At 66.9% G+C, this 24979-nt stretch overlaps 1 protein-coding gene across 1 annotated transcript; it reads right to left on the bottom strand.

The window, feature by feature from the left end:
- Window positions 1–16412: 16412 nt before the first annotated feature.
- Window positions 16413–23444, bottom strand: SERTAD1 (SERTA domain containing 1). The gene is given in 3 exon segments (XM_065420672.1): window positions 16413–17160; window positions 23345–23411; window positions 23414–23444. Coding segments are annotated over 3 exon segments (846 nt in total).
- Window positions 23445–24979: the final 1535 nt, after the last annotated feature.

The raw sequence follows: 24979 nt of genomic DNA, 5'->3' as shown, positions 1-24979 counted from the left end.
GGCAGGTGGATTCACCGCCAGGCTCCCTGTACAGCCACACACAACGCCCACCCCCAAATCCCTCGTGCAGGCCTTTGCACCAGTCACCCTTTGCACGCCTGCTTTGCACTGGTGCAATAGCCCAGGCTGCAGGGCGGTGGCTGCTCATGCCTACCAGTGCCCTGTTCTGACCCACACCGAACTGGGCGGCCGGCAGTCCTGGGCTCAAACCCCGCTGGCAGCAGCCCCCAGGCCCCAACCCCACCACTAGACGGGCCCCTCCCGGGCCGGGCAGCACTCAGCGGTTACTGCCCCAGCTGGTTTGCAGCTGCCACCCATGGAACAAGTCCCTCCAACCCGGCTGCGGGCACCGTGTATTTAGACCCAGTTCAGCCCACACAACCCTGCCCGCGCCAGCCTCCTTCCTACAGAGCCCGAGTTCCCAGGGAACGGGGGGCGCTGCCGGAGATCCAACCAGGCTGGGTCAGCCTCTCCCAGGGCAATTCCCCAGCAGAGATCAGCCCGTGTGCTAGGGGCACCCCCCTGCCAATCACTCAGCGGGGTTCAAATCCACCCCAGAGAGCGCTGCCCCTCGGCTCTCCTGCCCCCCTCACCGGCGCACCTGAGCGCTGGCCGGGCCTGAAGTGACGCGGCTCAGCCTCCGCCACAGAGGTTTGGTCTCAGCCCTTTGCTCGGCGCCGCTCGCACCCGTGCCAAGCGCCGCTGTCCTGAGCTGACAAGTACAAAGACCCCCCCAAACCCAGCGGCCGCCCAGCCCAGCCCAGCTCTCCCCCCATCGCCCCCACACTAGACCTTACAGCGGCACGGAGCTCGTCCCAGGTCCCCAAACAAAATCAGCTTTAGCAGCGAAACTGGCCAGCGGAACCACCCGGGGGCACAGGCGGCGCATCGGCGGCTTTTCTGCACCCCCTCGGGTTGCCCTCGGTGCGGGGACTTTGCTGCCCGCTGGCCAGGAGCCAGCGAGCAGAGCTCACAGCCCATCCCTGCATGAAATGAGCGGGACGGGTCTCAGCCCACCCCACCAGTAACCCCCTGGGGTCTCCTCCTGCCCGCGACAGCGACCCCCAAGGCCGGGGCGCGGCGTGGGGAGCTCGCCCTTGGCTGGGAGTCAGTAGCAGGAAACTTGTTTTTGAAGCCCCTGTGAGATCTTGGCACGTTTTGCTGCTGCTCTTCCACCCGCAGGAGGCGAGAGACGGGCAGCGCCAGGGCAGCCCCACGCAGCACCTTACCTGGGAGCTGGCACCCCCCGGCCCCGGCTCTCCGCGCCCCACCTGCAGAGAGATCGGCCCCACACGCCGCCAAGCGGGAGGGAAGTGGCCCGGGCCAGCGAGCCCTGCAGCTGGCTGGGAAAAGGAGGCTGGAGACACGGCCAGCTTCTAGCCCAGAGCAGAAAGGGGCAGGCACTGCCCAGCCATTGGCTGCAGCCAGGCCGACATCAGAGTCCGTGGGATTGTGTGAGTGTGTGTGTGTGTGCGCGCGTGTGTGTTCACGGTCCCTTATGGGATCCAAATATTACTTACTGGCCGGGCACTGCACTTAAAGGGCCAGGGGCAGCTCTGGCCCAGAGGCAGGCGCCTTTCTCGGCCAGCTTGCAGGGAGGCAGGCAGGCGGGCAGGGCCTGGGGAGGGTGCCCAGCCCTGCTGAGCTGCGGCCAGGGCAGCCGGGAAGCGCGATCCGGCTGGTACGCGGGGACAGAGGCAGAGCCGAGAACGCTGTGCGGGGAAGCGCCGGTAAACGGAGCCGTTCGCGTTACACTCGGAGCAGGTCAAAAGCAAAATCCAAGACAGCTCAAACCAGCTCCCCCCCTTTTTTGGTGGGGGTTGGGACCAAAGAACAAAATCGGATCCTTTGCAGAGAAAGGAACAGCCCCCCCGAGCGCCGTGTTTCAGGGTTTGACAGGTTGGAAGGGAACTTGATGCAGACGTTTGTCCGGGTGAAAACCAGTTTCCCGAGAGCAGAGCTGCTGGGACCAGACCCCGGGGGCGGCCGGGCCCGGTGCAGAGACACAGGCCGGGACACGGGACTTCCCTCGCTCCACGGCCCAGCCCGACAGGTTTGCTGGTCGGAGGCGGGCGCGGGAACGGCACCGCGGTCAGGGACGACGCCCGCCAGGCAGGTCCCAGGCCCCGGGCTTGCAGCCCCCGAGGTGCAGTCTGGGCACAAGGCCAAGGGCGCAGGGCATTGCAGGGGTCACAGCCGGGCAGCCCGGGACAGCAGCCGGCAGAGGGGCTGGGGTGGGCAGGGGGGCTACACTCCGGCCCTGGGTTGCAAACGCCCAGTTGAAAAGGGACCCTGGCGACTCCAGTTGGCACCGCCGGCCGGACCGTTAAAAAGCCAATCAGCGGCGCAGCCGGGGCCTGCTCCGGAACCGCGACCAATGGGAGCTGCGGGGGCGGCACAGAGACCCCCCCTGGGCACCCTGCGCCATGGGACTGCAGGAACCTGGCAGCCACTTCCTGGGAGCCGCAGTAAGTGCCGCCGGGACCCCGCACCCTGAACCCCCTTCCGCACCCCAACTCCGTTCCCAGCCCTGAGCCCCCTCCCACACCCCAAACCCCGTCCCCAGCCCTGAGCCCCCTCCTGCACCCCAAACCCCTCACCCCACCGTACCTCAACCCCATCCCCAGCCCTGAGCCCCCTCCCGCAGCCCAAACCCCTCACCCCCGTACCCCAACTCCGTCCCCAGCCCTGAGTCCCCTCCCGCACCCCAAACCCCTCACCTCCCCGCACCCCAACTCCGTCCCCAGCCCTGAGCCCCCTCCCGCACCCCAAACCCCTCACCTACCCGCACCCCAACTCCGTCCCCAGCCCTGAGTCCCCTCCCGCCCCCCCAACCCCGTCCCCAGCCCTGAGCCCCCTCCCACACCCCAAACCCCGTCCCCAGCCCTGAGCCCCCTCCTGCACCCCAAACCCCTCACCCCACCGTACCCCAACCCCATCCCCAGCCCTGAGCCCCCTCCTGCACCCCAAACCCCTCACCTCCCCGCACCCCAACTCCGTTCCCAGCCCTGAGCCCCCTCCCGCAGCCCAAACCCCTCACCACCGTACCCCAACTCCGTCCCCAGCCCTGAGTCCCCTCCCGCACCCCAAACCCCTCACCTCCCCGCACCCCAACTCCGTTCCCAGCCCTGAGCCCCCTCCCGCAGCCCAAACCCCTCACCTCCCCGCACCCCAACTCCGTCCCCAGCCCTGAGTCCCCTCCCGCACCCCAAACCCCTCACCTTCCCGCACCCCAACTCCGTCCCCAGCCCTGAGCCCCCTCCCACACCCCAAACCCCGTCCCCAGCCCTGAGCCCCCTCCCGCAGCACAAACCCCTCACCCCCCGTACCCCAACTCCGTCCCCAGCCCTGAGTCCCCTCCCGCACCCCAAACCCCTCACCTCCCCGCACCCCAACTCCGTTCCCAGCCCTGAGCCCCCTCCCGCACCCCAAACCCCTCACCTCCCCGCACCCCAACTCCGTCCCCAGCCCTGAGGCCCCTCCTGCACCCCAAACCCCTCACCCCCCACCCCAACCCCGTCCCCAGCCCTGAGCCCCCTCCTGCACCCCAAACCCCTCACCCCCCGCACCCCAACCCCATCCCCAGCCCTGAGCCCCCTCCCGCACCCCAAACCCCTCACCCCCCCGCACCCCAACTCCGTCCCCAGCCCTGAGTCCCCCCCGCACCCCAAACCCCTCACCTCCCCGCACCCCAACTCCGTCTCCAGCCCTGAGCCCCCTCCTGCACCCCAAACCCCTCACCCCCCACCCCAACCCCGTCCCCAGCCCTGAGCCCCCTCCTGCACCCCAAACCCCTCACCCCGCACCCCAACTCCGTTCCCAGCCCTGAGCCCCCTCCCGCAGCCCAAACCCCTCACCTCCCCGCACCCCAACTCCGTCCCCAGCCCTGAGTCCCCTCCCGCACCCCAAACCCCGCACCTCCCCGCACCCCAACTCCGTCCCCAGCCCTGAGTCCCCTCCCGCACCCCAAACCCCTCACCCCCCGTACCCCAACTCCGTCCCCAGCCCTGAGTCCCCTCCCGCACCCCAAACCCCTCACCTCCCCGCACCCCAACTCCGTCCCCAGCCCTGAGCCCCCTCCCACACCCCAAACCCCGTCCCCAGCCCTGAGCCCCCTCCTGCACCCCAAACCCCTCACCCCACCGTACCTCAACCCCATCCCCAGCCCTGAGCCCCCCCCTGGACCCCAATCCCCTCATCCCCAGTCCCACCCAGAGCCCATCCCCCCTGCACCCCAATCCCCTGCCCCAGCCCAGCAAAAGTGAGTGAGGGTGGGGGAGAGCGAGCGAGGGGGGATGGAGCAAGCAGGGGCGGGGCCTCAGAGAAGGGGCGGGGCAGATGGAGGGGCGGGGCCTCAGGCAGGGGTGTTTGGTTTTGTGACTAGAAAGTTGGTAACCCTAACCGGGCCATGAGCAGAAGGGCCCCCCCAAATTCCCAGTTACCCCAAAGCCAGCTGAACCCCCTCTGCTCTGGGCTCCCCCCAGCATCCAGACCTCCTCCCCGGCACCCCAGCTTTGGCGTCTCTTTCGCCAGGTGGAGCCCTGGATGCCCCCCCCCATTTGCCATCAGGAGCCAGGACGTGCCCAGCACTGCCCCACATCCGACTCGGGCAGGGGGCAGGGCCGGGGGCCAGCCTCCGGCGAGGCAGCAGCAGGGCCCCCAGAGCCCCACGGCGCACGGGCTCCAGAGCCCCGCCAAGGGTTGGTGTTTTTAGGGCCCTTCGCCGGGGCCCAGCAGCCTGCGGCCGAGCGTGGAGGGAGTTTGTTCACGCTGCTGCAGGCTGCCCCTTCCCGGCCCCAGTGTCAATGGTGCAACGTGCGACCCAGTCAGGCCGGCCGCGCTGCACACCAGGGCAAGCGTCCGTGCGAGGGACGGGGGAGGGAATTTCTGCTGCTCACCGCACAGGGCCCCGCACTGAGCTAACCTCGCTTGGCAGCTCCCGAGTTTCCTGCTGTCAGCACAGCGCCGAGCCCTCGGCCTCCCGGCAGAAGTGGTCCGAGCACGGGGCCTCTCCACGCGCTTTATAACCCGTCACTCCCGAGTTCTCAGGGTTAGCACCATTCCCGGGTGGGGGAAACTGAGGCAGGGGTCAGGACACAGGAACTGTCCTGCCCAGCACGCTCCTGCCTACCGTGACGGGGTGGGGTGGGGGGTGGAAGACGGTGCCATTTCCATCACACCCGTGCGAAGCACTAGTGGGACGACTGGTTAGCATCGTGCACCCGAGGGCCCCAGGTGCAGAGACGGAGAGGGAGGAGGGGTCTGCCACCTCGGCCGGGACCGCAGGCGTTCGGCCCCCCAGTGGCAGCAGATCGGGGCAGATGAGTCTGTACCGGGAAGGTACACCCTTCACCCGCAGCCTCGGGGAAGCTCCCAGGTGAAGAACCGGACGCTGCCGAACCCCTGGGTAGGGCTGGGATCCCGGAGTTGGGGGCTGCACTCCCAGCTCTGCCAGGCCCCCCTTCCCTGCTCTGGGGCTCGGCATTGCTGGCAGCGGAGCAGGAGCTGCCCCCGGATGGCTGCAGGGCCCAGCAGTCACCCGGAGCGGCCCCGGCCCTGGGTAGACCCGGAGCGAGACCCCCGCCCGCGGGTCACTGCGGCAGCAAAGGGCTCGGGCAGCGCTGGCCCGGGGGAAGCTGCTCCCAGTTCTCAGAGACGAACCCCCGGCCCCAACGGCAAAGCGGCTGCCGGCGGCTGGTGCTCAGGGCTGGGAATCACCCCCCACCCCCCGGGCACTGGCCTTCGGGCCAGCGCGGCTGTAGGGCCGGGGAGGCCGAGGGGCCCGTGGCCACTGAGGGGCCCTGCCCCTCGTTAGAGATGGGGGAGCGAAGGGCCAGCACCGGAGAGAGCCACCGCCCGTCCTGGGAGCGGTACCCGCTGTGGGGCCCCCTAAGGCCAGCTCTGTTCAGCCCCACGCCCGGGGGCCCAGGCGCGCCTCTCGTGGCCGCTGTGCTGGTGGGTTCGGGGGTGCGCACGACTGCAGAGGAGCCGGCTGAGCCCAGCTCCCAGGGTCCCAAAATCTCCCCCCCCCCCCCAGTCTTGGCTTACCACATGGAGCGGCCAGGGACCAGGCCGTGCCGAGAGCCTTGGTGAAGCAGTCGCACATCTTCCCGCCGCTCCGTCCCCAGCCTGGCCACGGCCCCCTCTCCCCTGCACCCGGCTCCCGGCCGCCGGCGGCTAAAGCCCCCTGCACGCAGCAGTGAATGGGCCGCGGACCCAGCAGATTAGCGCAAACCCGCCGTCAGCACTTCACACAGCACCGGCCCATTGTTCTCCCCTCCCTGCCCAGGGCGGATTTGACGAGGGAGACAACAAGTTAAAGCCCCTGGCTTCGGTGCCCGGGCGGCGCGGGGGGACGGGCAGGCAGGGCGAGCGCCAGGCCAGGGTCGGGTGCTGGAGGAGGCGCTCGCTTTGTTGGGAATAGAACCCAGGAGTCCTGGCTCCCCATCTCAGCAATACGCCCCTTCCCCCCCAAACAGCCAGCTCTAACCGCTAGGCAATGCTTCCCCGCCTTAGCGAGCGCAGCATTCAGCCACCGAGGCTCCAGGCCCCAGGGCACCAGCCGAGCCCCGGCCACGTGCAAAGGAGACGCCAGCGGAGCCGTGCAGGACGTTCTCCGCCCCTCTGGTGCAATACGCCCCGACAGCCTGAGCAGCAGCAAGGGTCAGTCCTGGGGGGGCCCAGCACGGCCTCCCAGGGCAGCGTCCGAGCAGCACCTTGCAAACAGCACCTGGCTGCTCCCCGTGGGGGCGGAGGTCCCCCAGGAGCAGGAGGGGAGCCCAGGCCGCAGCAGCCCAACACGAAGCGAGCTGCCCATCGGGGACCGAACAGCCCTGCGGGGGGAGGGCTCTGAGCTGAGGCAGGAGACGCTGCATCGGGCCTGGAGGCGGCTTGTGTGGACACTTGTCCGACGCCGCACTGGAAAGGAAGAGCTCTGCCCCCGGCCCTGCGATACCGGAGTGCGGCGTGGTGTGGTGGGGGGGCCCAGCCCCCGCTGGAGATCTGCCCCCGGCGCGCCCCCCCCCCCCGAGCTCTGCCCCCGGCCCCCAAACCCCACGTCCCTCGGGTCACTGCGTGACGAAGGCACAGCAGCACCCAGTGTCACCGTGACGACAAGGTCCCGCTCTGGGCTCGAGGAAGTGGGTGGATTGGCCCCGCACTGTCAGTGACTAGCACTGGAATGGGTCTGAGAGAGGAAGTCTGACGTGATCCCAGCATCCCTGGAGGAGAGGGAATTGGGGGGGGGGGGGGGGCTGAGAATCAGGACTCCTGGGTCCCATTCCCTCCCGGTTTGGATGCTACCGAGGCAGAGGGGAAAGGCCCCCTCAGCGGGCAGGCAAAGCGGGTCTGAGGGGCTCCGCCGGAGATTCCCATTTGCAAAAGGGGAGAAATAAAGGAGAAGCTACGAACTAAAGACCAAAGTTCTCCCAAGTGGCAAAGTTCTTCTGGGGAGGGGGCGCGAGGTGCCCAGGCCGCCAACAGCCGGGACTCAGACCCTCCCCAAAGAGTCACCCGGCTGCTTTCCAAATCCCAGAGAGCTCCCCAGGGAGGAGGTCGGGCTCTGCCGTCGGCGCATGGCTGCGTTTCGGGCTAGGACCTCGACTGGCCACGCTGCTGGCGCAGGGTCTCAGTGCTTCCCAGGACAGCGCCCGGAAGGTGCCAGGGTCCGCTCCGAAGGAGCCAGAGGAAAGCCGGGGTGCTAGATGGGGAGCCCCCTTTGAAGCACAGCTGCCCCCGCCCCCGATCCCCTCAGGTAAGAGGTTGTTTGTGCCCTTTCCCTGGGAACGGGTCAAGCATGGGGAGAGGAGCCCTGCCCAGCTATTGTAAACACAGGACATCCTCCTCCTGGAGCGGCTTCCGCCAGGAGACAGCCTCTGGAAAACCCCAGGACGGGACCGGACGCTTCCCTCAATTCCCCAGCTCCAGCCATGTCCCTTCTTCACAGCCTCAGAGCCCGACTTCAGTCCCTGGAGATCTGGGTTTGGAGTCCCTGGGGCCTATGTGCACCCCCTAACACAGGGCTAAGCCTTCCAGGGCCGTCTTTATTTCAGGGCTGAGCTCTTCGGGGCGAGCACAGTGTGCTACTGGTGCCCCTTTCGGGCCCGGGCAGTTTGCCCACATTCAAGGGCTAGCAGGTTGTTTGGGTTCAGAAGAGGAGCTGGGTGACACAATGCTTGGTGTCACGGACTCACGGACCGTGCCCACTCTTGGCCCCGTGCGGTCCGTGTGTGGGGGGGGTGCCCCTTTCAGTGAGACAGCCCTTCTCGGGGGTCCACTCTCTCCTGGGGTCAGGCCCCTCCACCTCCTGGAACCGCACCTCTCTGAGCCTTAGCACGTCTGTCTCTGCCGTGGGCCCCCTCAGGGAGTCCCCTCGCTCTGGACCCCCCGGGGCCTCCACCTCCGAAGGGGTTGATGCCCCCTGTTCTCTAGACCGGAGTGACTCTCAGCCAGCATAAAACAGGAGGGTTTATTGAGAGTTGAACACAGCACAGGAAACTCTCAGGGCCTCAGGCCTGGCCTCCCTCAGCCCAGCACATCCCAGTCTCCCTGCATCCAGGTGGGCTCTGCCTGCTTCCCCTCTCCAGCCTCGAGCCCCCCTGCTCCCAGCTGGGCATCTGAGATCACTGGCCCCAGGCCCCGCCTCTGTCCATTGTCTTCTCTCCAGGTAAACAGGGTCGTAAACCGGGGCCTCCTCTCCTGCTTCTGTCCTCTGGCTGGAACCGGCTGGTTAGGTCACTGGGTCCTCACTCTGCAGGCCATTGTCCTCCCACTGGCCAGAACCAGCTGCGTCTCCTCAGCTGGGCCTCCGGGTCACCAGGTTGCCAGGTCACTGGTCGCTGGGTCCTCCCGGCCATCGGCTGGGTCCCCAAGTCCTCTCTCCGGTCCTCTGCAAAACACACTCCCTCTCCCCTCACCTCGTTAAACCAGTAATACCCAGGGAAACTGAGTCCCACCCCCTCCGCATGCAAACCATTGAAACTCCACAGAAAACAAGAAAAAACAAGAAAATCCCCCACCTCGTCACACTGACCTTTCTCAGTAACGAGGGGCAGCTGTTACACCGGGTTTCCATTAAGTTTAACGCAATTCAGATCACCGTCTACATACAGCACCTATTTCCATGGAGCCCGGTTGTCCATCGGGTACCTGCCCCCCCCACCAGTAATGGACACACACCTCGCACCATTGTGTGCCACACACTGAGCACACTCAGGGCCATGCAAGCCAGCCCCTGCTCCGAAGAGACACTCTGGTGGCCTTCCCCTGGGCAACGCAGCAGCAACGCCTCAGTCACCTTCCTTCTTCCCAATGCTCCCTGCAGCATGACCAGTTCCAGCCGTGCCGCTCAGGGCTGGACGTAACACCAGGCGCTGCTGGGAACGTCCTCCGTGCTCCCTAGCCGGGCCTTCTGCCGAGATAGCGGAGTGCGGCGCGTCTCAGGCACTGTGCTTTGCAGAGAGGGCAGGTCCTTACCCGCGAGGCTCAGCGGGGGGGAAGCAGCTTGCCCATGAGCCCCCCGCAGGACAGTGGCCAAGCTAGGAACAGAACCCAGGCGTCCGAGGCCCTACCCCTCCTGCCTCACTCCTTAGAGAAGCACTCTGTGCAGGTCCAGCTTGTCAGTCCCTCTGGCTCTGACCCCGAGGCCTCCTGCGCCCCGGGCCGCCGTTCCCACCCGCGCAGAGGGGACGCCGCACGCCAGTCGTGTGTAACGAGCAAGAGACGAGAACACAGGAAGTAACCACTTGGGTCTGCCCCCAACCCCCACGTGCCAGGCCTGGCAGCTCCCGCAGAGATCCCCGTGAGCGCCACTAGGCCGGGCGCCCCGACAAGGGAACGGGGCCCTGCCCTGCCCCACACACTGGGCACGGTCTGCGGGAAGCCACCGCCCAGGGCAATGGAGGAGCCGCCCAGGTGTCCCGTCGCTGGAAGGAGCGCGACACCCAGAGCCCTGCTGCCGGAGGAGAAAGCCCCTCGCATGCAGAGCCCCCCCCCCCCCGGGGGGGCGGGAGTCATTTGTGAGAGTCTCTGCAGACTCAGCCCCCTTGGGGACCTTCGGGAGCCCTCCTGGCACCCCCAGAGCAGCCCTGCCCGGACGCCAAGGCCGGTCCGAGGAGACGGTGTCTTGCCGCAAGGCCGGGCAGGAGGCTGTTGGGACCCTGGTGCCGGGTTGTCCCAGGCCAGCAGGGCAGGGTCACAGCACGTGCCGCGCCCGGGGCCGGGGAGAGCCCTGCAGGTAGCTAAGTGGGGGCACCTGGCAAACACCCCGGGGCAGCAGGGGTGGAGCTGCCAGTGCACCGGGGGGGGGGGGGGGGGGAGGTAGCGCCCAGCAGACTCCCTGCAGAGGGAGGCCCGGAGCAGGGTGCCTAGAGCCAGGGCTGGGAGCCAGGACTCCTGGGCTCCCTGCAGCTTGTGCCAGGGATTGGGCGGGGTGAGGAGGGCTGCAGGGCTCTGCCGCTCTGCAGCCACGCAGAGAAGCAGCCCCCCAGCGTGAGGAGCACCCCGGGGAGTCCAAGCGCCTTGTCGGGCAGAGCCCAGAGACACGGTTCGAAGCCACGAGCCCGGGTGCGAGGTCCGGGCACGGCCCGTGTGGCAGGCCCAGAGCTGCTGGGCACGGAGAGAATGGGGCATTCATCTCCGCCAGCCCAGGAATGGTGTGGGTTCGCAAGGGAATGCGCACGGCCTGGGGAGAGTGGGCACAGAACAGCGACTGCAGCCAGCCCCCGAGACAATGCCAGCGCGCCTGCCGCAGTTATGCCACCTGCCGCGCCCAGCCGGGCTCAGCAGAGAGCCGGCCCCGTGCGCTGGGAGACGGGTGCGCGCCGGGGACAGGCCAGGCTCAACGCCAGGTAGGAGCCCGGGGCCGTGACCCGTCACCTATCCTGGAAGGCCTGAGCCAGCGTCTCGCTCCGACCCTCGAGCCCTGAGCCAGGGCAGCTCTGATACACCAAGGGCAGCGGGCGCTTTCAGTGCCCCAGTGCAAAGACCCTTCGCAGGCATCAGAGAGACGCGCCCAGCCAAGCCCCACCGGATGGGCACCTGCTGCCATTCGCAGCCCCTGGGCGTAACGACGCCCCTGGGTCACGCGCCAGGCCCCTGCGGAGCCGCTGGTCAGTCTGGGCCATTGCTCCGGGAGTCTCACACCACTAGGGCGCGGCCCCGGGGCTCGGGCGGCGGGAGGACACCGCGGGATGTGAGCTCATGGCTAGGGGAGGTGGCTGGCTGCTGGGCGCCCGCATGGGAGGACCAGGGACAGAGGTTCCGGGCTGGGACACAGGAGACACGGCCACTCATGCCACTCACCCGTGGGAAGTCCTGGCATCTGCTTGGCCTCAGTTTCCCCTCCTGTCACGTGGGGGAGAATGAACCTGCCTTGGTCTGGTCAGACCGGGAGCTCTGCAGGGCAGGGAAAGTCTCTGGGACCGAGTCTGTGCAGTGCCTGGCACGACGGGCCCCCCCCATCTCCCCGCGGTGCCCGGCGCAACGCCCCCCAGCAGAGATGGGCCGCAGGGACACGGGGGCGGGGGAGCCGCTCTTACCTTGGGGAGCCGCTTCCTGCTGCCCTACCCACCGCCTGCTCGGCGCCTTCCCCAGCCCAATTAGCACCTCGTTAGCCCCAGGCCGGCCCCGGCCAGCTGTGCTGCATCCTTTAACCCTTCACTCAGCCAGTGCCCGGGCCTGCACCCCCGGGGCGCTCGGCTCCACGGAGAGCGACCCACCTTCTCCCAGGGGTCAGGTGAATGGGGCAGTGTCTGCAGCCCCCCGGCTAAGATCAGGGCCCCGTCGCGCCGGGCACCGTCCAGACCCCGACCGAGATCGGGGGCCCGTCGCGCTGGGTGCTGCAGAGACACAGACCGAGATTGGGGCCCCGTTGCGCCGGGCGCTGCCCAGACCCCAGCCGAGATCAGGTCCCGTCGGGCCGGGTGCTGCCCAGACCCCGACCGAGATCAGGGCCCCATCGCTCCGGGTGCCGCCCATACCCCGGCCGAGACCAGGGCCCTGTTGCGCCGGGCACTGCCCAGACCCCGGCCGAGACCAGGGCCCTGTTGCGCCGGGCACCGCCCAGACCCCGACCAAGACCGGGGGCCCATCACGCCGGGCGCCGCCCAGCCCCCAGCCAAAATCAAGGCCCCATCGGGCCGGGCGCTGCCCAGACCCTGACCGAGATTGGGGCCCCATTGCGCCGGGCGCTGCCCAGACCTCAGCTGAGATCAGGTCCCATCGCGCCGGGCGCTGCACACACTCACTGTAAGCTCTTTGGGAGCGGGACCAGGACCAGCTCTCACACAATAGAATTGTGATGGTTTATTTCCCCCTGTGAATGTACGTGGCAGAAGTTTTGTTTGTCAACGCCCAATGGCTGTGGGTGCTGGGAGCTCCGGGCATCATCCTCAGGACAGAGGGGACTGAGGCCCAGCGAATGGAGGGGCTGATTTTCCAGAGACCAGCTCCCAATGGGTGCTGAGCGCTGCCCACGCTGCCCCAAAGCGACTCATCCACAGTCACCCAGGGAGCTGGGAACAGACCCCCGTCTCCAGCGCCCCAGGCCTCCAGCTCTAGCACCCGCCCATCTCCAGCGTGAGTGCTGCTTCGGGGTCCAGGTGGGGGCGGGGAAGCGGTAACTGCAGGCGTGGCCCTGCTCAGCCGGGCTCCGGCTCCACCGCTCCGGGAAGTGGATGGGTGACAGTCATTTCTGGAGGGTTTGTCATTTCCTGCTGGGCTGCTGCTTCCTGGTCAGGGAAGGTGCCGCTTCGAGTGTGCATCGAACAGCCGGGCGCTGGACTCAGACCCTGGCTCTGTCACACGCTCTCGGTTGGGGTCTGGGCAGCGCCCGGCGCGACGGGGTCCTGATCTCGGTTGGGGTCTGGGCAGCGCCCGGCCCGACGGGGCCCTGATCTCGGTCGGGGTCTGGGCAGCACCCGGCGCGACGGGGCCCTGATCTCGGTCGGGGTCTGGGCAGCGCCCGGCCCGACGGGGCTGTGATCTCGGTTGGGGTCTGGGCAGCGCCCGGCCCGACGGGGCCCTGATCTCGGTCGGGGTCTGGGCAGCACCCGGCGTGACGGGGCCCTGATCTCGGTTGGGGTCTGGGCAGCGCCCGGCGCGACGGGGCCCTGATCTCGGTCGGGGTCTGGGCAGCACCCGGCGTGACGGGGCCCTGATCTCGGTTGGGGTCTGGGCAGCGCCCGGCGCGACGGGGCCTGATCTCGGTCGGGGTCTGCGCAGCACCTGGCACGACGGGGCCCTGATCTCGGTCGGGGTCTGGGCAGCGCCCGGCGCGACGGGGCCTGATCTCGGTTGGGGTCTGGGCAGCATCCGGTGCGATGGGGCCCCCCACTGATGGGTAAAACATTGTAAAACGGGTGTTTGCCATGTGGAGAAGAGTCTCTGCTGATTTTCTTTGTCCATGGGCTGCCCCCCCTTGCTCTGACACGGCTCCTCCTGCCCTCTAGCGGAAGGACGCAGGCGCTGGGAATGACCGAGTAGCTGAACCCAGGGACGGGCCAAGCGGGCGGCTGTGTGGAGCCTGCAGGAGCCGGCAGCTGCCCAGGATGGGACCTTGGGGGTGGGGTACACTCCCGGGGGGGGTCAGTTTCCTACAGACAATAAGGAGCTAGGCAGAGGCCCAGCAGTTGAACTCCCAGGCAAATGATGGAGCCCCGGGAAGTGGGGAGGGCGGGAGAGCTGCCCCCAGCTGGGGCTGCGTCGGTGCCGGCTCCGGGCCCTCGGGCTGTCCGTTGCTCGGTGCCAGGGCAAAGCACCGCGGAGCGGCCCCGGCCCCGGCGCCAACCACTGCACATGGCCGGGCCCCACCTGCTCAGCGCCAGGGAGCAGAGTTCAAGGCTGGCAGCGAAATCTGCCCGGCTTTGCCCGGGAACAGCAGGCGCTGGTGAACTCTGCCCTACAGCCGGGCCGGGCGGCGAGGAGCCAGATCCACCCTCTTTCCCCTCGCCGCCGGCCACGGGCAAAGTCCCAGCTGCTGGTAACCCCCGAGCAGCGCGGGCACGTGGGGCAGAGCCGCCAGGCTCCCGGTGCGTCCCTGGGGAGCGGCAGCAGCCGCAGTGCACAGCCAGAGAGGGGGCAGTGGGTAGGGCCGGTCAAACGGCGACGGTCCCTGGGGATGCTCCAGGCCCGGGAAGCCCGCGGAGGGGCCGTGGTGCAGACCCCGGGCTGTGGGGCGCCCGCCGACCCCAGCCCAGCCACTGCACATTGCCAGGGGCTGCGTCCAGAGCCCGGCTGAAGCGGCTGCTACCCCATGGGGGGCGGAGGGGGCCCAGGGGTGCTGACAAGACCCTCCTGTTCTTAGCTAGCCCCTCCCTCTGAGGCCCCCGAAGGGCTGTGCAGCGAGCAGGGGTGGGAGGCAGGACGCCTGGGTTCAAAGTGCCGGGCGGGAGTGGGACCTGGAAGGGGACAGTCATCACCCACTGGGCCCAGAGCGGGAGGTGACTGCTGAGAGTTACAGAGTGAGTCAGGGGCCGAGACAGGAAGAGAACCCAGGCATCCGGGCTCCCCCCCCCCCCGTTCTAACCACCAGCCCCCACTCCCCTCCCAGAGCTGGGGAGAGAACCCAGGAGTCCTGGCTCCCAGCCCCCCTGCTCTAATCACTAGACCCCCCTCCCCTCCCAGAGCTGGGGAGAGAACCCAGGAGTCCTGGCTCCCAGCCCCCCTGCTCTAACCACTAGACCCCCCTCCCCTCCCAGAGCCGGGGAGAGAACCCAGGAGTCCTGGCTCCCAGCCCCCCTGCTCTAACCACTAGACCCCCCTCCCCGAGCCTGGGAGAGAACCCAGGAGTCCTGGCTCCCAGCCCCCCCTGTTCTAACCCCCCGAGCCTGGGAGATAACCCAGGAGTCCTGGCTCCCAGCCCCCCTGCTCTGACCACCAGCCCCCACTCCCCTCCCAGAGCCGGGGAGAGAACCCAGGAGTCCTGCTGTTACAGTCAAGCACTGGTGGGCTCAACTGAAGGGGTTCCAAACAGGCTCTTTGTCAGCCGTGAGGGTTCCCCTGGAACCAGGGCCAGCTTCACAGGGGCGAGCGGGGGGCACCGGGCGCGTGCCGGGGGGCTGAGCCCTGGGCCGGGGGCGAGCGGGGGCACCGGGTGCGTGCCGGGCGGCTGGGCTCCGGGCGAGCAGGGGCACCGGGCGCGTGCCGGGCGGCTGGGATCCGGGCCGGGGCGAGCGGGGGCACCGGGAGCATGCCGGGTGGGTGGGCTCTGGGCCAGGCCGAGCGGGGGCACCAGGTGCGTGCCGGACGGGTGTCCTCCAGGCCAGGCCGAGCGGGGGGCACTGGGAGCATGCCGGGCGGGTAGGCTCTGGGCCGGGCCGAGCGGGGGCACCGGGAGCGTGCCGGGCGGGTGGGCTCTGGGCCAGGCCGAGCGGGGGCACCGGGCGCGTGCCAGGCGGGTGGGCTCTGGGCCGGGCCGAGCGGGGGCACCGGGCGCGTGCCGGACGGGTGGGCTCCGGGCCGGACGGGTGGGCTCCGGGCCAGCGGGGGCACCGGGCGCGTGCCAGGCAGCTGGGTTCTGGGCCGGGCCGAGCGGGGGCACCGGGCGCGTGCCGGGCGGCTGGGCTCCGGGCCAGGGGCGAGCGGGGGCACCGGGCAGCCCGCGGTTAAGTGACCCAGGGAACAGCCACAAAGAACGAGGAGTGGACAAGACGCAGCCACCCAGGACTTGAGGCTGGCACGGCAGGTGGCGGGAAGGGCTTGTGGGGGAAGGAGGCAGCGGGAGCGGGGTAGAGCCAGGGCTGTTATTTTCCTTTCACAGCAGTTCACAGCGGCTTTTCGGGAGCTTCCGACACTTTCCCCGTCGCTCAGACAATAAGTTACTTCCAAACCGTTCAGAGCCCAACCTGGGAGCCACCACGGGCCAGGAAATGGCCTCTTACCCTCCCCCGCCACGGCTCATCTAGCTAGGATGGGGGGTTGGGGGCGAGACGGGGGCAGGGCAGGGGCTTACTGGACATGTTGCCATTCTCAGCTCTTGCTCTTGGGCCGGGGGTTCGGTGGCTTTAAGGCTCCTTTGCGCTTCCCGTATTCTGAGCCCTGGTGTCAGTTAGAGCAACCTCAGGGCTGCTCTAACTGATGCTTCTCCCCCTATGGGCCCCAGGGGGTTGAGAACAGCCACAGCACAGTGTGCTCCAGCCACACCCCCGCTCCACCCCCTACGTCAGGGGCTGGGAGCAGGGCCATTACACCAGCTCCGCACTGACCAGGGAGGCCCCTACGCACGGGACTCCTCAGGGGGCCGACGCCACCCCAGGGCAGGGCAGGGGGTCCCGAGCCTGGCTGAGAATTCAGGCCGAGGCACATAGGGCCGGGTCTGCAGCAGGTATCAGCCGGCTCCACTGACAGCTGAGGATCGGGCCCCTAATAAATTAGAGCAGGGGTATTTAATCCTGTCACCCCCCCCCCCCCCGCCCTCAGAGCGCGTGACCCCCCACGAGCACGTCCATCAGGTAGTCCAGGTCGCTCATGTCCAGCCGGTCTTCGGCGCCGGCAAACGCCTTGCTGTCCGAGTCCTCCGCACCGGAGAAAGCCTTGAAGCCGGAGAGGCTGGTGGGCGACCACAGGTCGCAGTCGTACATGGAGGTGTCGATGTCCTCGAAGATGTCCTCCAGGCCGTCCTCCAGCAGGTAGCTGGCCGAGCTGAGTAGCTCCAGGGGGCCCAAGCAAGGGGCTGAGGTCCTAGCCGGCTCCTGCCTGGCTCCAGACGCGCCGGCCAACGGCTGCTCCTCTTCGGGCCGGGCGGGGCTCAGCGCCTCCACCTGACCCAAGTCCTCCAGGATGGTGGAGATGGAGGTGTCCATGGTGGAGAGGAGGAGATCGTCCCCCTGCTTGTCGGAGGGTGGCGGCCGGCAGGGCTCTAGCCCACTGTCCCTGGAGTCTGAGACGGGGGCAGGAGAATCCACCGCAGGCGGGGCCTCGGGGCTGTCCGGGGCCGCCGGCCCCCCAGCCTCCCGCTGCATCTGCTCCTGCATCCGGCGCAAGGTGTTGGCCACCAGCACCAAGTGCCGCAGGTTGGGCTCCACGCGCCGCAGGCTCTGGTGCAGCTTCACCATGGAGATGTTGAACAAGGAGCTGGCCGGGGCGGCGCCGGGGTCTCGGGGCTCCGGCTCGCCGCCCTCCATCTCCTCGCGCGGGCGCTTCACGCCTTTGCCCAGCATGGCTCTGCAACAGAGACGGGAGCAGTGAGTCCCACCGGCCCGCAGCCCCGAGCACGCCCAGCCCCACGGCACGGCCCTCTGGGTTCTCTCCCAGCTCTGGGAGTGCAGCTGCGTCTAGTGGTTAGAGCGGGGGCTGGGAGCCAGGACTCCTGGGTTCTCTCCCAGCTCTGGCAGGAATTGGGGTCTGGTGAGCGGGGACAGGGAGCCAGGACTCCTGGGTTCTCTCCCAGCTCTGGGAGAAGAGTGGGGGCTGGTGGTTAGAGCAGGGCTGGGAGCCAGGACTCCTGGGTTCTCTCCCTGGCTCTGGGCTGGGAGTGGGGTCTAGTTGTTAGAGCGGGGGGCCGGGAGCAGGACTCCTCGGTTCTCTCCCCAGCTCTGGCAGGAAGTGGGGTCTGGTGAGCGGGGACAGGGAGCCAGGACTCCGGGGTCCTACTCCCAAGCGTTATTATTCAGTCCCAGCGGACACAAGGCAGCTGGGGGGGGGGGGACACCTCCATGAGCAGGGACTCGTCCATCCCTGGTTGTCCGGGTGACGCAACACCCCCCCAAGGGGGGGGGGATTAGCTCCCTGGAGCCATCGGGGGAGGGTATTTAACTCCTCCCAGCCCGCTCTCGCCCCTCCGAGACCCGCTCCCGTGTCCGGGCGCCTGCTGACACTCGGCCCCCGGGGGCTGGGCACAGCTGCCGGCACCTGGCTCACACAGGTCTGTCTCCCCCCTGTGGGGCAGGGCAGGCTGGGGAGCCCCACGGTGCAGACGGGGAGCTGAAGCCCAAAGCTGCAGGGAGTCTGTGGCAAAGCAGGGAGCTGCCCTAAGCACGGAGCCATCCTGCCCCAGCTGCCCCACGGCTAACGGCCAGCAAGGCCGGGCCTCAGGGACGGGGCTGACTGGTGACCCAGTTTCAGTTTATGCCACGCTACTCAGGCATGGTCTAGTGGTTAGAGCAGGGGGCTGGGAGTCAGGACTCCTGGGTTCTAGCCCAGCTCTGCCACGGCTGCCCTGTGTGCCCTTGGGCACAAGACCCACCCCCTTTCAGTGCCTCAGTTTCCCCCTGTCACTCCGGGATAGCAGCACCAAGGGACTCACCTGTGCTGTTGTCACCGAGCTGCAGCCCTTCCCAGAGGGGGGCCCGTGTCTGACAGCCACAGTCCCCTGCGGGAAGCAAAAACCTGCTCCCTACAGCGGAAAGGGGGGGCACACCCCTCTCCCGCAGGCCGACACCCTCCCTCTGGAGCTCTCTTCCCAGGCGGCGGGGGAGGAGACGGGATCCGGCTCAGCCTCCCCCAGCCGAGGCCTCCCTGCGGTTCCTCCCCCTGCCGGAGCTGCCAAGGCTGGAAAGCTCCAGAGAGGGGCCTGCGGGGAGAGACATCAGGCCGGCCCTTAACCGGCTTGATCCGCGCTGGCCTGGGGGGAGGGAGTGTCAGTCAATAGTGAACTATACAGCCTGGGGAGGGTGTCTACACTGACCTATAGAGCCTGCCCTTCCTAAAGGGAGGGGTGTTTGTTCAGTTCCTGTGTGCCGGCATTGTATAGGGGACGTGGAAGTATAGCTTTTAGCACCGGGCCATATGGTCCCTGGAAGGAGTCTGGGTCCCCCTCCTCTCCCTGACTTCCCATGAGGGGTGTCCACACCCTCCAAAGCACAGAGCCCAAGTGGGGCGGGGATCTGCACTTCCGGCTCCCCCTGAACCAGTACTGGCCAAAGCCCTGGGGACACCGCCCCGACCCCCAACCCCGGGGCGCAAGGGGGGTTTCCTGACACCGCCTGCCCCAGGCCCTGTGCTGGGATCATGGCCTGTGGGATGCAGCAGAGCTGTTGTGCCAGAGACGCCCCCGTGTGTGTCACGGAGATGACACAACGTGACTAACACCACGGTGTCGTGCGGATGACAGATGAATCACAGCCCATGGTTTCCAGGCACCTGCCTCCGAAGGGCTCGATATGAACCAAGCACCAGCCGAGACCCAAGGCAGCATTCGAACCAGTGAGCAGGTCACAGGGCTGGTTCCACTCCCAGCTCCGCCCCAGGTGGCCTTGAGCAAACCCCTTCCCTGCTCTGTGCCTCAGTTTCCCCTCTCAGCCTTGCCTACCCAGACGGGGAGCTCTTGGGGCAGGGGCTACGTCTCCCGCAGGGTCTGTGCAGCACCCGGTGTGATGGGCCCCAGAGCCCGAGTGGAGCCCTCGGGTGCTACCCTAATATAAATTATTAGTAATCATGGATGTCGTATTATCCCTGTTAATCGCTGGTATTCGGAGCAGGGCCCGGGACAAATGCCCCAAAGAACTAACAATCAACACACTGATACCGTATATGTGTATACAGCGCCGCAGGGCCTTGATTTCCTAGGGGTGGTTACCGCAGGACACAGAATTACAGCTACACAAATAGGGATCTTTACAAAGCACTTTACAGAGGAGGCCAGTATCACATCCTCTCTATTGTAGAGATGGGGAAACTGAGGCACAGAGCACCACAACTTGCCCAAGGTCACCCAGCAGGCCAGGGAGAGCCAGGGCTAGAACCCAGGTTTCCTAAGTCCCAGACAATTGCTCTGTCCTCCAGGCCACAGCTGCAGCCATGCTGAACCGGCAGCGCCTGGCACTCGCTTGGCAGGGAGGCAAGCAGGTGCCCCGGGCACACGGAGAATCAGACCCAGAAAGTTTTAAACATGTGTGGATCCAGGGCGCCAGACTGACAGCTCCGGGCAGGAGCAGCAGGACCCACGTCCCGCACACCCAGGCCCCCTGGCAGCGTGTCTTGGTCCTGTCCTGAAGCGGAGAAGAGGAGAACGAACCCTAACCAGTCTAATGCCCTTGCTGTGACAGAGGGCTTTGCACGCAGAGGTCTCCAGGCAGCCTGCACATGATGGAGCAATGCCCACAGATGGGGAAACTGAGGCTCAGACAGGTCACAAAAGCGAACCCAGGTGTCCTGAGTCCCAGGGCAGGGTCCTATGCACTGTGCCTGCCAGAAAAGCCATTCGCCCGCAGTCTCTGCGCCCTTGGGAACCTGGACTGGGCCAAACGCCTGAGACAGGGGCTGGGCCACAGCTCCGGCTGCACGTTTTACACCGTCCCATGGCCCGAGGCTGTTGGGAGCCAAAGGTCAGTGCCCGGAGCTGGGCTGGGGGGGGCCACGGCCAGTTCTGAGCCCAGCCCCTGGGCTTTCCTGCAGGGCCCCGCAGGCAGAATGGGGAGCTAGACACCCCAAGGCTGGACCCCCCCCGGCACCCCCATTAATCCGGGCACTGCAGTGTCCCTTAGCTGCCCCACTGCACTGGGGGGGCCGCCTGCTGCCTGCCCCTTGCCGGGGCCCCAGTGCTCCGTGCATGGCATGGGGGGCTGCCCCTGCTCGGGACTCGCCTCGGGGGGGTCCCCGTTGCTCGGGGGGGGGCGTCCCCACGCGGCGGACGGAGCAGCGGCGGGGGCGGGTGAGTCACGCAGCAGCCGGAGCCTCCTTCCCCGCCCGGCCCGGGTGACTCACCGGGCTCCGGCTCCCGGCCCCGGGCTCCGGGCTCCGGCTCCCGGCCCCGGGCTCCCCCCAGCGGCCGGCCCCGGGCTCCCCCCCGCGCCCCGTCCCGGGGCAGCGCGAGCCCCGCCGCCGGACCCCTCCAGACCCTCATTTACATACCCGGCTCCTCAGGGCCCAATCAGCGGGGTTTGGAACGCGGCGCGCAGCCAATCAGCAGCCGGCATCTCCCCCCCTCCGGCTCCGAAACCGACTCGGCCACCGGGAATTGCTACATCTGCCCTGCCGCGCCAGGCCCCGCCCCTCCGATTGTCCGGGGGAGGGGGGGAAGCAGCGCGCCAGCCAATAGCGGGGCTCGGCCGCACGACTCATCTGCATACAGTGGGCGGACGGGACCGAATCAACACAGCTGGAGGGAGGGGCGGGGTGAAAGGAAATACCAAGAAGCCCTGCCCCACTGCCATCTGATTGGCCAGGGCCAAGCGGCTCATCTGCATACAGAGAGCGGACGTGAGCGACTCAAGCGAGAGGCGGGGCGGGCGGTTTGAGTGGCAGGCCCCGCAGGGGGCGGGCTGGGATGAGTTTGTCGGGGCTCAGCCCGCAGCTGCTGGTGGGGCCTGCAGGGGAGGAGGGAGGAGACTCTGGGCATGCCCCGCCCCCTCCTCTCCTCTAGCCCTCAACAGCCCCACTCCCCCAGCCACCTTAGTGCAACCAGCATTGCTCCGGCCAGCCCAGGGGCCCATCTACCCCGGTATCCTGCCTCCCCCAGCAGAGCAGGGCTGTAGTTCCACGCAGGGCGGTTCCAGCCCCCCAGCAAAGCACAGCACGGGTGAGCCCAGCTGAGCCATGCAGGGTGCTCCACGCGAGGGGCAGGGCAGTTCCAGTTCCCCCCCCCCAGCAAAGCACAGTGAGGGGCCCCACTGAGCCGCGCAGGGTGCTCCACGCGAGGGATGGGGGGGGCCAGGCAGCCGCCCCCCAGGGGAGCACAGCCAGGGTGAGTCCAGCTGAGCCATGCAGGGTGCTCCACGCGAGGGGCAGGGCAGTTCCAGTTTTCCCCCCCCCCCCCCCAGCAAAGCAAAGCGAGGGGCCCCGCCGAGCCGAGCAGGGTGCTCCACGCGAGGGATGGGGGGGGCCGGGCAGCCGCCCCCCAGGGGAGCACAGTGAGGGTGGGCCCGCTGAGCCGCGCAGGGTGCTCCACGCAAGGGCCGGGGGGGCCGGGCAGCCCCCCCCAGTGGAGCACAGCCAGGGTGGGCCCCGCTGAGCAGGGTGCTCCACGCGAGGGATGGGGGGCCAGGCAGCCCCCCCCCCCCCCCCCCAGGGGAGCACAGTGAGGGTGGGCCCGCTGAGCCGCGCAGGGTGCTCCACGCGAGGGATGGGGGGGGGCCGGGCAGCCGCCCCCCAGGGGAGCACAGTGAGGGTGGGCCCGCTGAGCCGCGCAGGGTGCTCCACGCAAGGGCCGGGGGGGCCGGGCAGCCCCCCCCAGTGGAGCACAGCCAGGGTGGGCCCCGCTGAGCAGGGTGCTCCACGCGAGGGATGGGGGGCCAGGCAGCCCCCCCCCCCCCCCCCCAGGGGAGCACAGTGAGGGTGGGCCCGCTGAGCCGCGCAGGGTGCTCCACGCGAGGGACCGGGGGGCCGGGCAGCCGCTGAGTGTCAGGATTCATGTGATTTAGAGGAAAGTGAAAGAAGAGTCCGGGGCCGAGAAGCGAAAGCGAAAGGGCCGGCGTTGCCCTGTGACTGCACAAGGGCCAGGCCTGAGCCGAGCTGGGGCAGGTCCCCAGCTGCTTTGTCTGGGGCCCAGGATTACACATCAGGCCCACGCCTCCGCCTGAGCCTTTTACAACCATCACCCTCGGACCAGCCTTGCGTCAGCCTGGCCAGAGCCCCGGCTCGTCCCTCTCCCCCACCCTCGCCCCCGGGGCCTCCAAAGTGTCTCTCTCACCCCCAGAACTCGGGCCAACGAAAGGCCTCACCTGCCCCACCTCGTCCCTCTAGTATCTCCAGCGCAGACCAGGCCCCCGGCTGCATGCACCACCATGCGCCCGGGAGACGTCCCTGCCAAGGAGCACTCAGGCCCCATGGATTAGACGGGGGGGGGGGGGGGGGCGGAAGCACACAGACTTGCCCAGGCACCCGGCGCTGTGCCTAGAACCCCGCTCGCCCCGTTCCCCGCCCGGTGGCCCCATTCACTTGGCCGTGAGGCTGGCACCGCGAGGAAAGGCTGGTCAGACAGCAGGCTCGCCCCAGGCCAGGTGACCTGGGCGGGGAGTGGAAGCAGGTACATTGATGGGAGCCCTGAGCCCAGGTGCAGGGGGAAAGACTGCCTAATGCAACGGCTGTGGCTTTCCTGGCTTCCCGAGCCCAGCTCCTCCTAGCTACCTGAAGTGATTCCTAGGTGGCCGCTGTTGCTTTTTCAAATGCCATCTTGAAAACACGTCACTTTTTGCACCAATCAGCCCGTGCTCGCCTGAGCTGTGTCAGAAAAAGGATGAGACACAAACCCCATGCCACCCCGCCACATCCGACCGCTCGGCCCGCAGGAAAACCAGAGATGAGAACTCCGCTGGACACTCAAAACCATGGTCTCCCCAGACCTCATTCCAAACCATCCGCAACCTACTAACCCTCCTTTGGCCTGTGACTGCAGAGGAGTTAATTACCCACCTCGTTTCAAGGAGTTTCTTGCAAGGTGCTAACCCTCTTGCAGAGCAATCCGTCCCACCTTGTACGGAGCAGTGACACTCCAGTTACCTTCACCGAGCGCTTCATCCGGACTGCAGCAGCTGGATGCCTGTCTCTTCCATCACCCACGCTGGTCCCATCGAATAGATCCCTTCCCCCCCTTGTCTCTCTCCAACACGATCAGACCCAAGGCCCCGGGCCAGATCCCACCAGCTCCCCACCCAGCAGACCAGGGACCTTCAGGGTTAACTCACCAAGCTGCTGGTCTAACATGAACAGTGATGTGCCGCTACTGGGTCCCGTGCCAAGGGTGCTGGCAGCCCGGCTCCGGCTCAGAGGCGAGGCAGGGCTGGCACACAAGCCGTTCTTTACTTTAGCTGAGCGGGCGCTACCGCTGCCCGAACGTTCTGGCCCCGGACAGCCTGTTCCCAGGTGCTCCCGGAACGTGCAGTTATTGTGTCTGCACTGGCCAGCTGCAGCAGAAAGAGCTTCTCGCTCTGCCCAGCGATCGCTTCCAGATGCTAGCACACCAGCAGCGGGGCCAGGCAAAGGCAAAGATCAGTTCTTAGGAGACAGCCCTTTCCTACCGGCTTCGAGACGGGCAAAATCTGAAAACAAACCACAAATGAGATTTGGGAAAAAGTCCCACAAATAGAGCAATTTCTTCCCTCGTCTTTTCACTCAGCATCTCGCGGACAAGTCGTGGCTGTGGCCAGCGCTACTACAGCGTGTGCGCAAAAGGAAAGCAAATGTGAGACCTACCGATTCGCGCATCGCTTGGCTTCCTACATGGGGCTCAGGTAGTAAGGAGATAGAGCAGAGCTCAAAAGGCAAGGCGGAAATTCTGCTATGGCCAGAAAGCACAGGGCAGCTGTTTATTTAAAGGACACTGTTAGTCCAGGACCCTCGAGGGGGTGGAGAGCACCGGGAGATACACTGGGATATCCTGGAGCCTTTCATTTCTAGGTCACTTGTTTTGTACGCCCAAGTCTGATCTCCTGCAGAATGTCGAGCAGAGAATCCCGCCCAACCATTCCTACCTGCAGCCCCCAGATCAACCTTCCTAGATAGTTCAGTGCGGAGAATTAAAAGGAGCCTGTCGCCACCATCCCTAGTCTAACCCCCAGTGAAACCCTGCAGCTCCCGTCAGACACTCCCGTGTGATCGGCACACTGGGAAAGAAGAAAGCTCACTCCTCCATGGAGCCAATACCTTTATTCACAAAGTAAAGTAAAGAAGTGACCCTTTTAAAGTAACCTGCATTGCTAGTTTTGCCAGCAGTTTGTTTCAACATGTGCCCATCTGTCTGAGCAATCACGTTTAACAAGACAGGTGCAATCAGTGTAAGAGACTTGAGTTTAAACTAACAATTCAGGGAGAGCAACTCTACAGAACAGTTTAATTATGCAGATCTGCATAAGGAGCATTTGCCCTAGAGTTTCTCAGCAGATTCAGGGCATTTGCCACACGTGGGTGCTTTAACACTGATATTTGAATCCTTTATACCCAGATTACAGCACGATTTGAGTTTGTCAGGGATGAAAAACCGCAATTACTTGCAAGGTGCAAATTACAGATTGAAACGCGCGCACACACAACACTGCAAGATAAATGAAGCTTGTTGCTTAACCAGGGCTTTAGTTAAAGGTCACGTAATTTCGGTTAAGAACAGAAG

Source organism: Emys orbicularis, chromosome 21 (assembly GCF_028017835.1).
Source record: "Emys orbicularis isolate rEmyOrb1 chromosome 21, rEmyOrb1.hap1, whole genome shotgun sequence".
NCBI lineage: Eukaryota > Metazoa > Chordata > Testudines > Emydidae > Emys > Emys orbicularis.
Note: the sequence above shows the minus strand (reverse complement) of the source record. Positions and strands in the feature narration are given on the sequence as shown.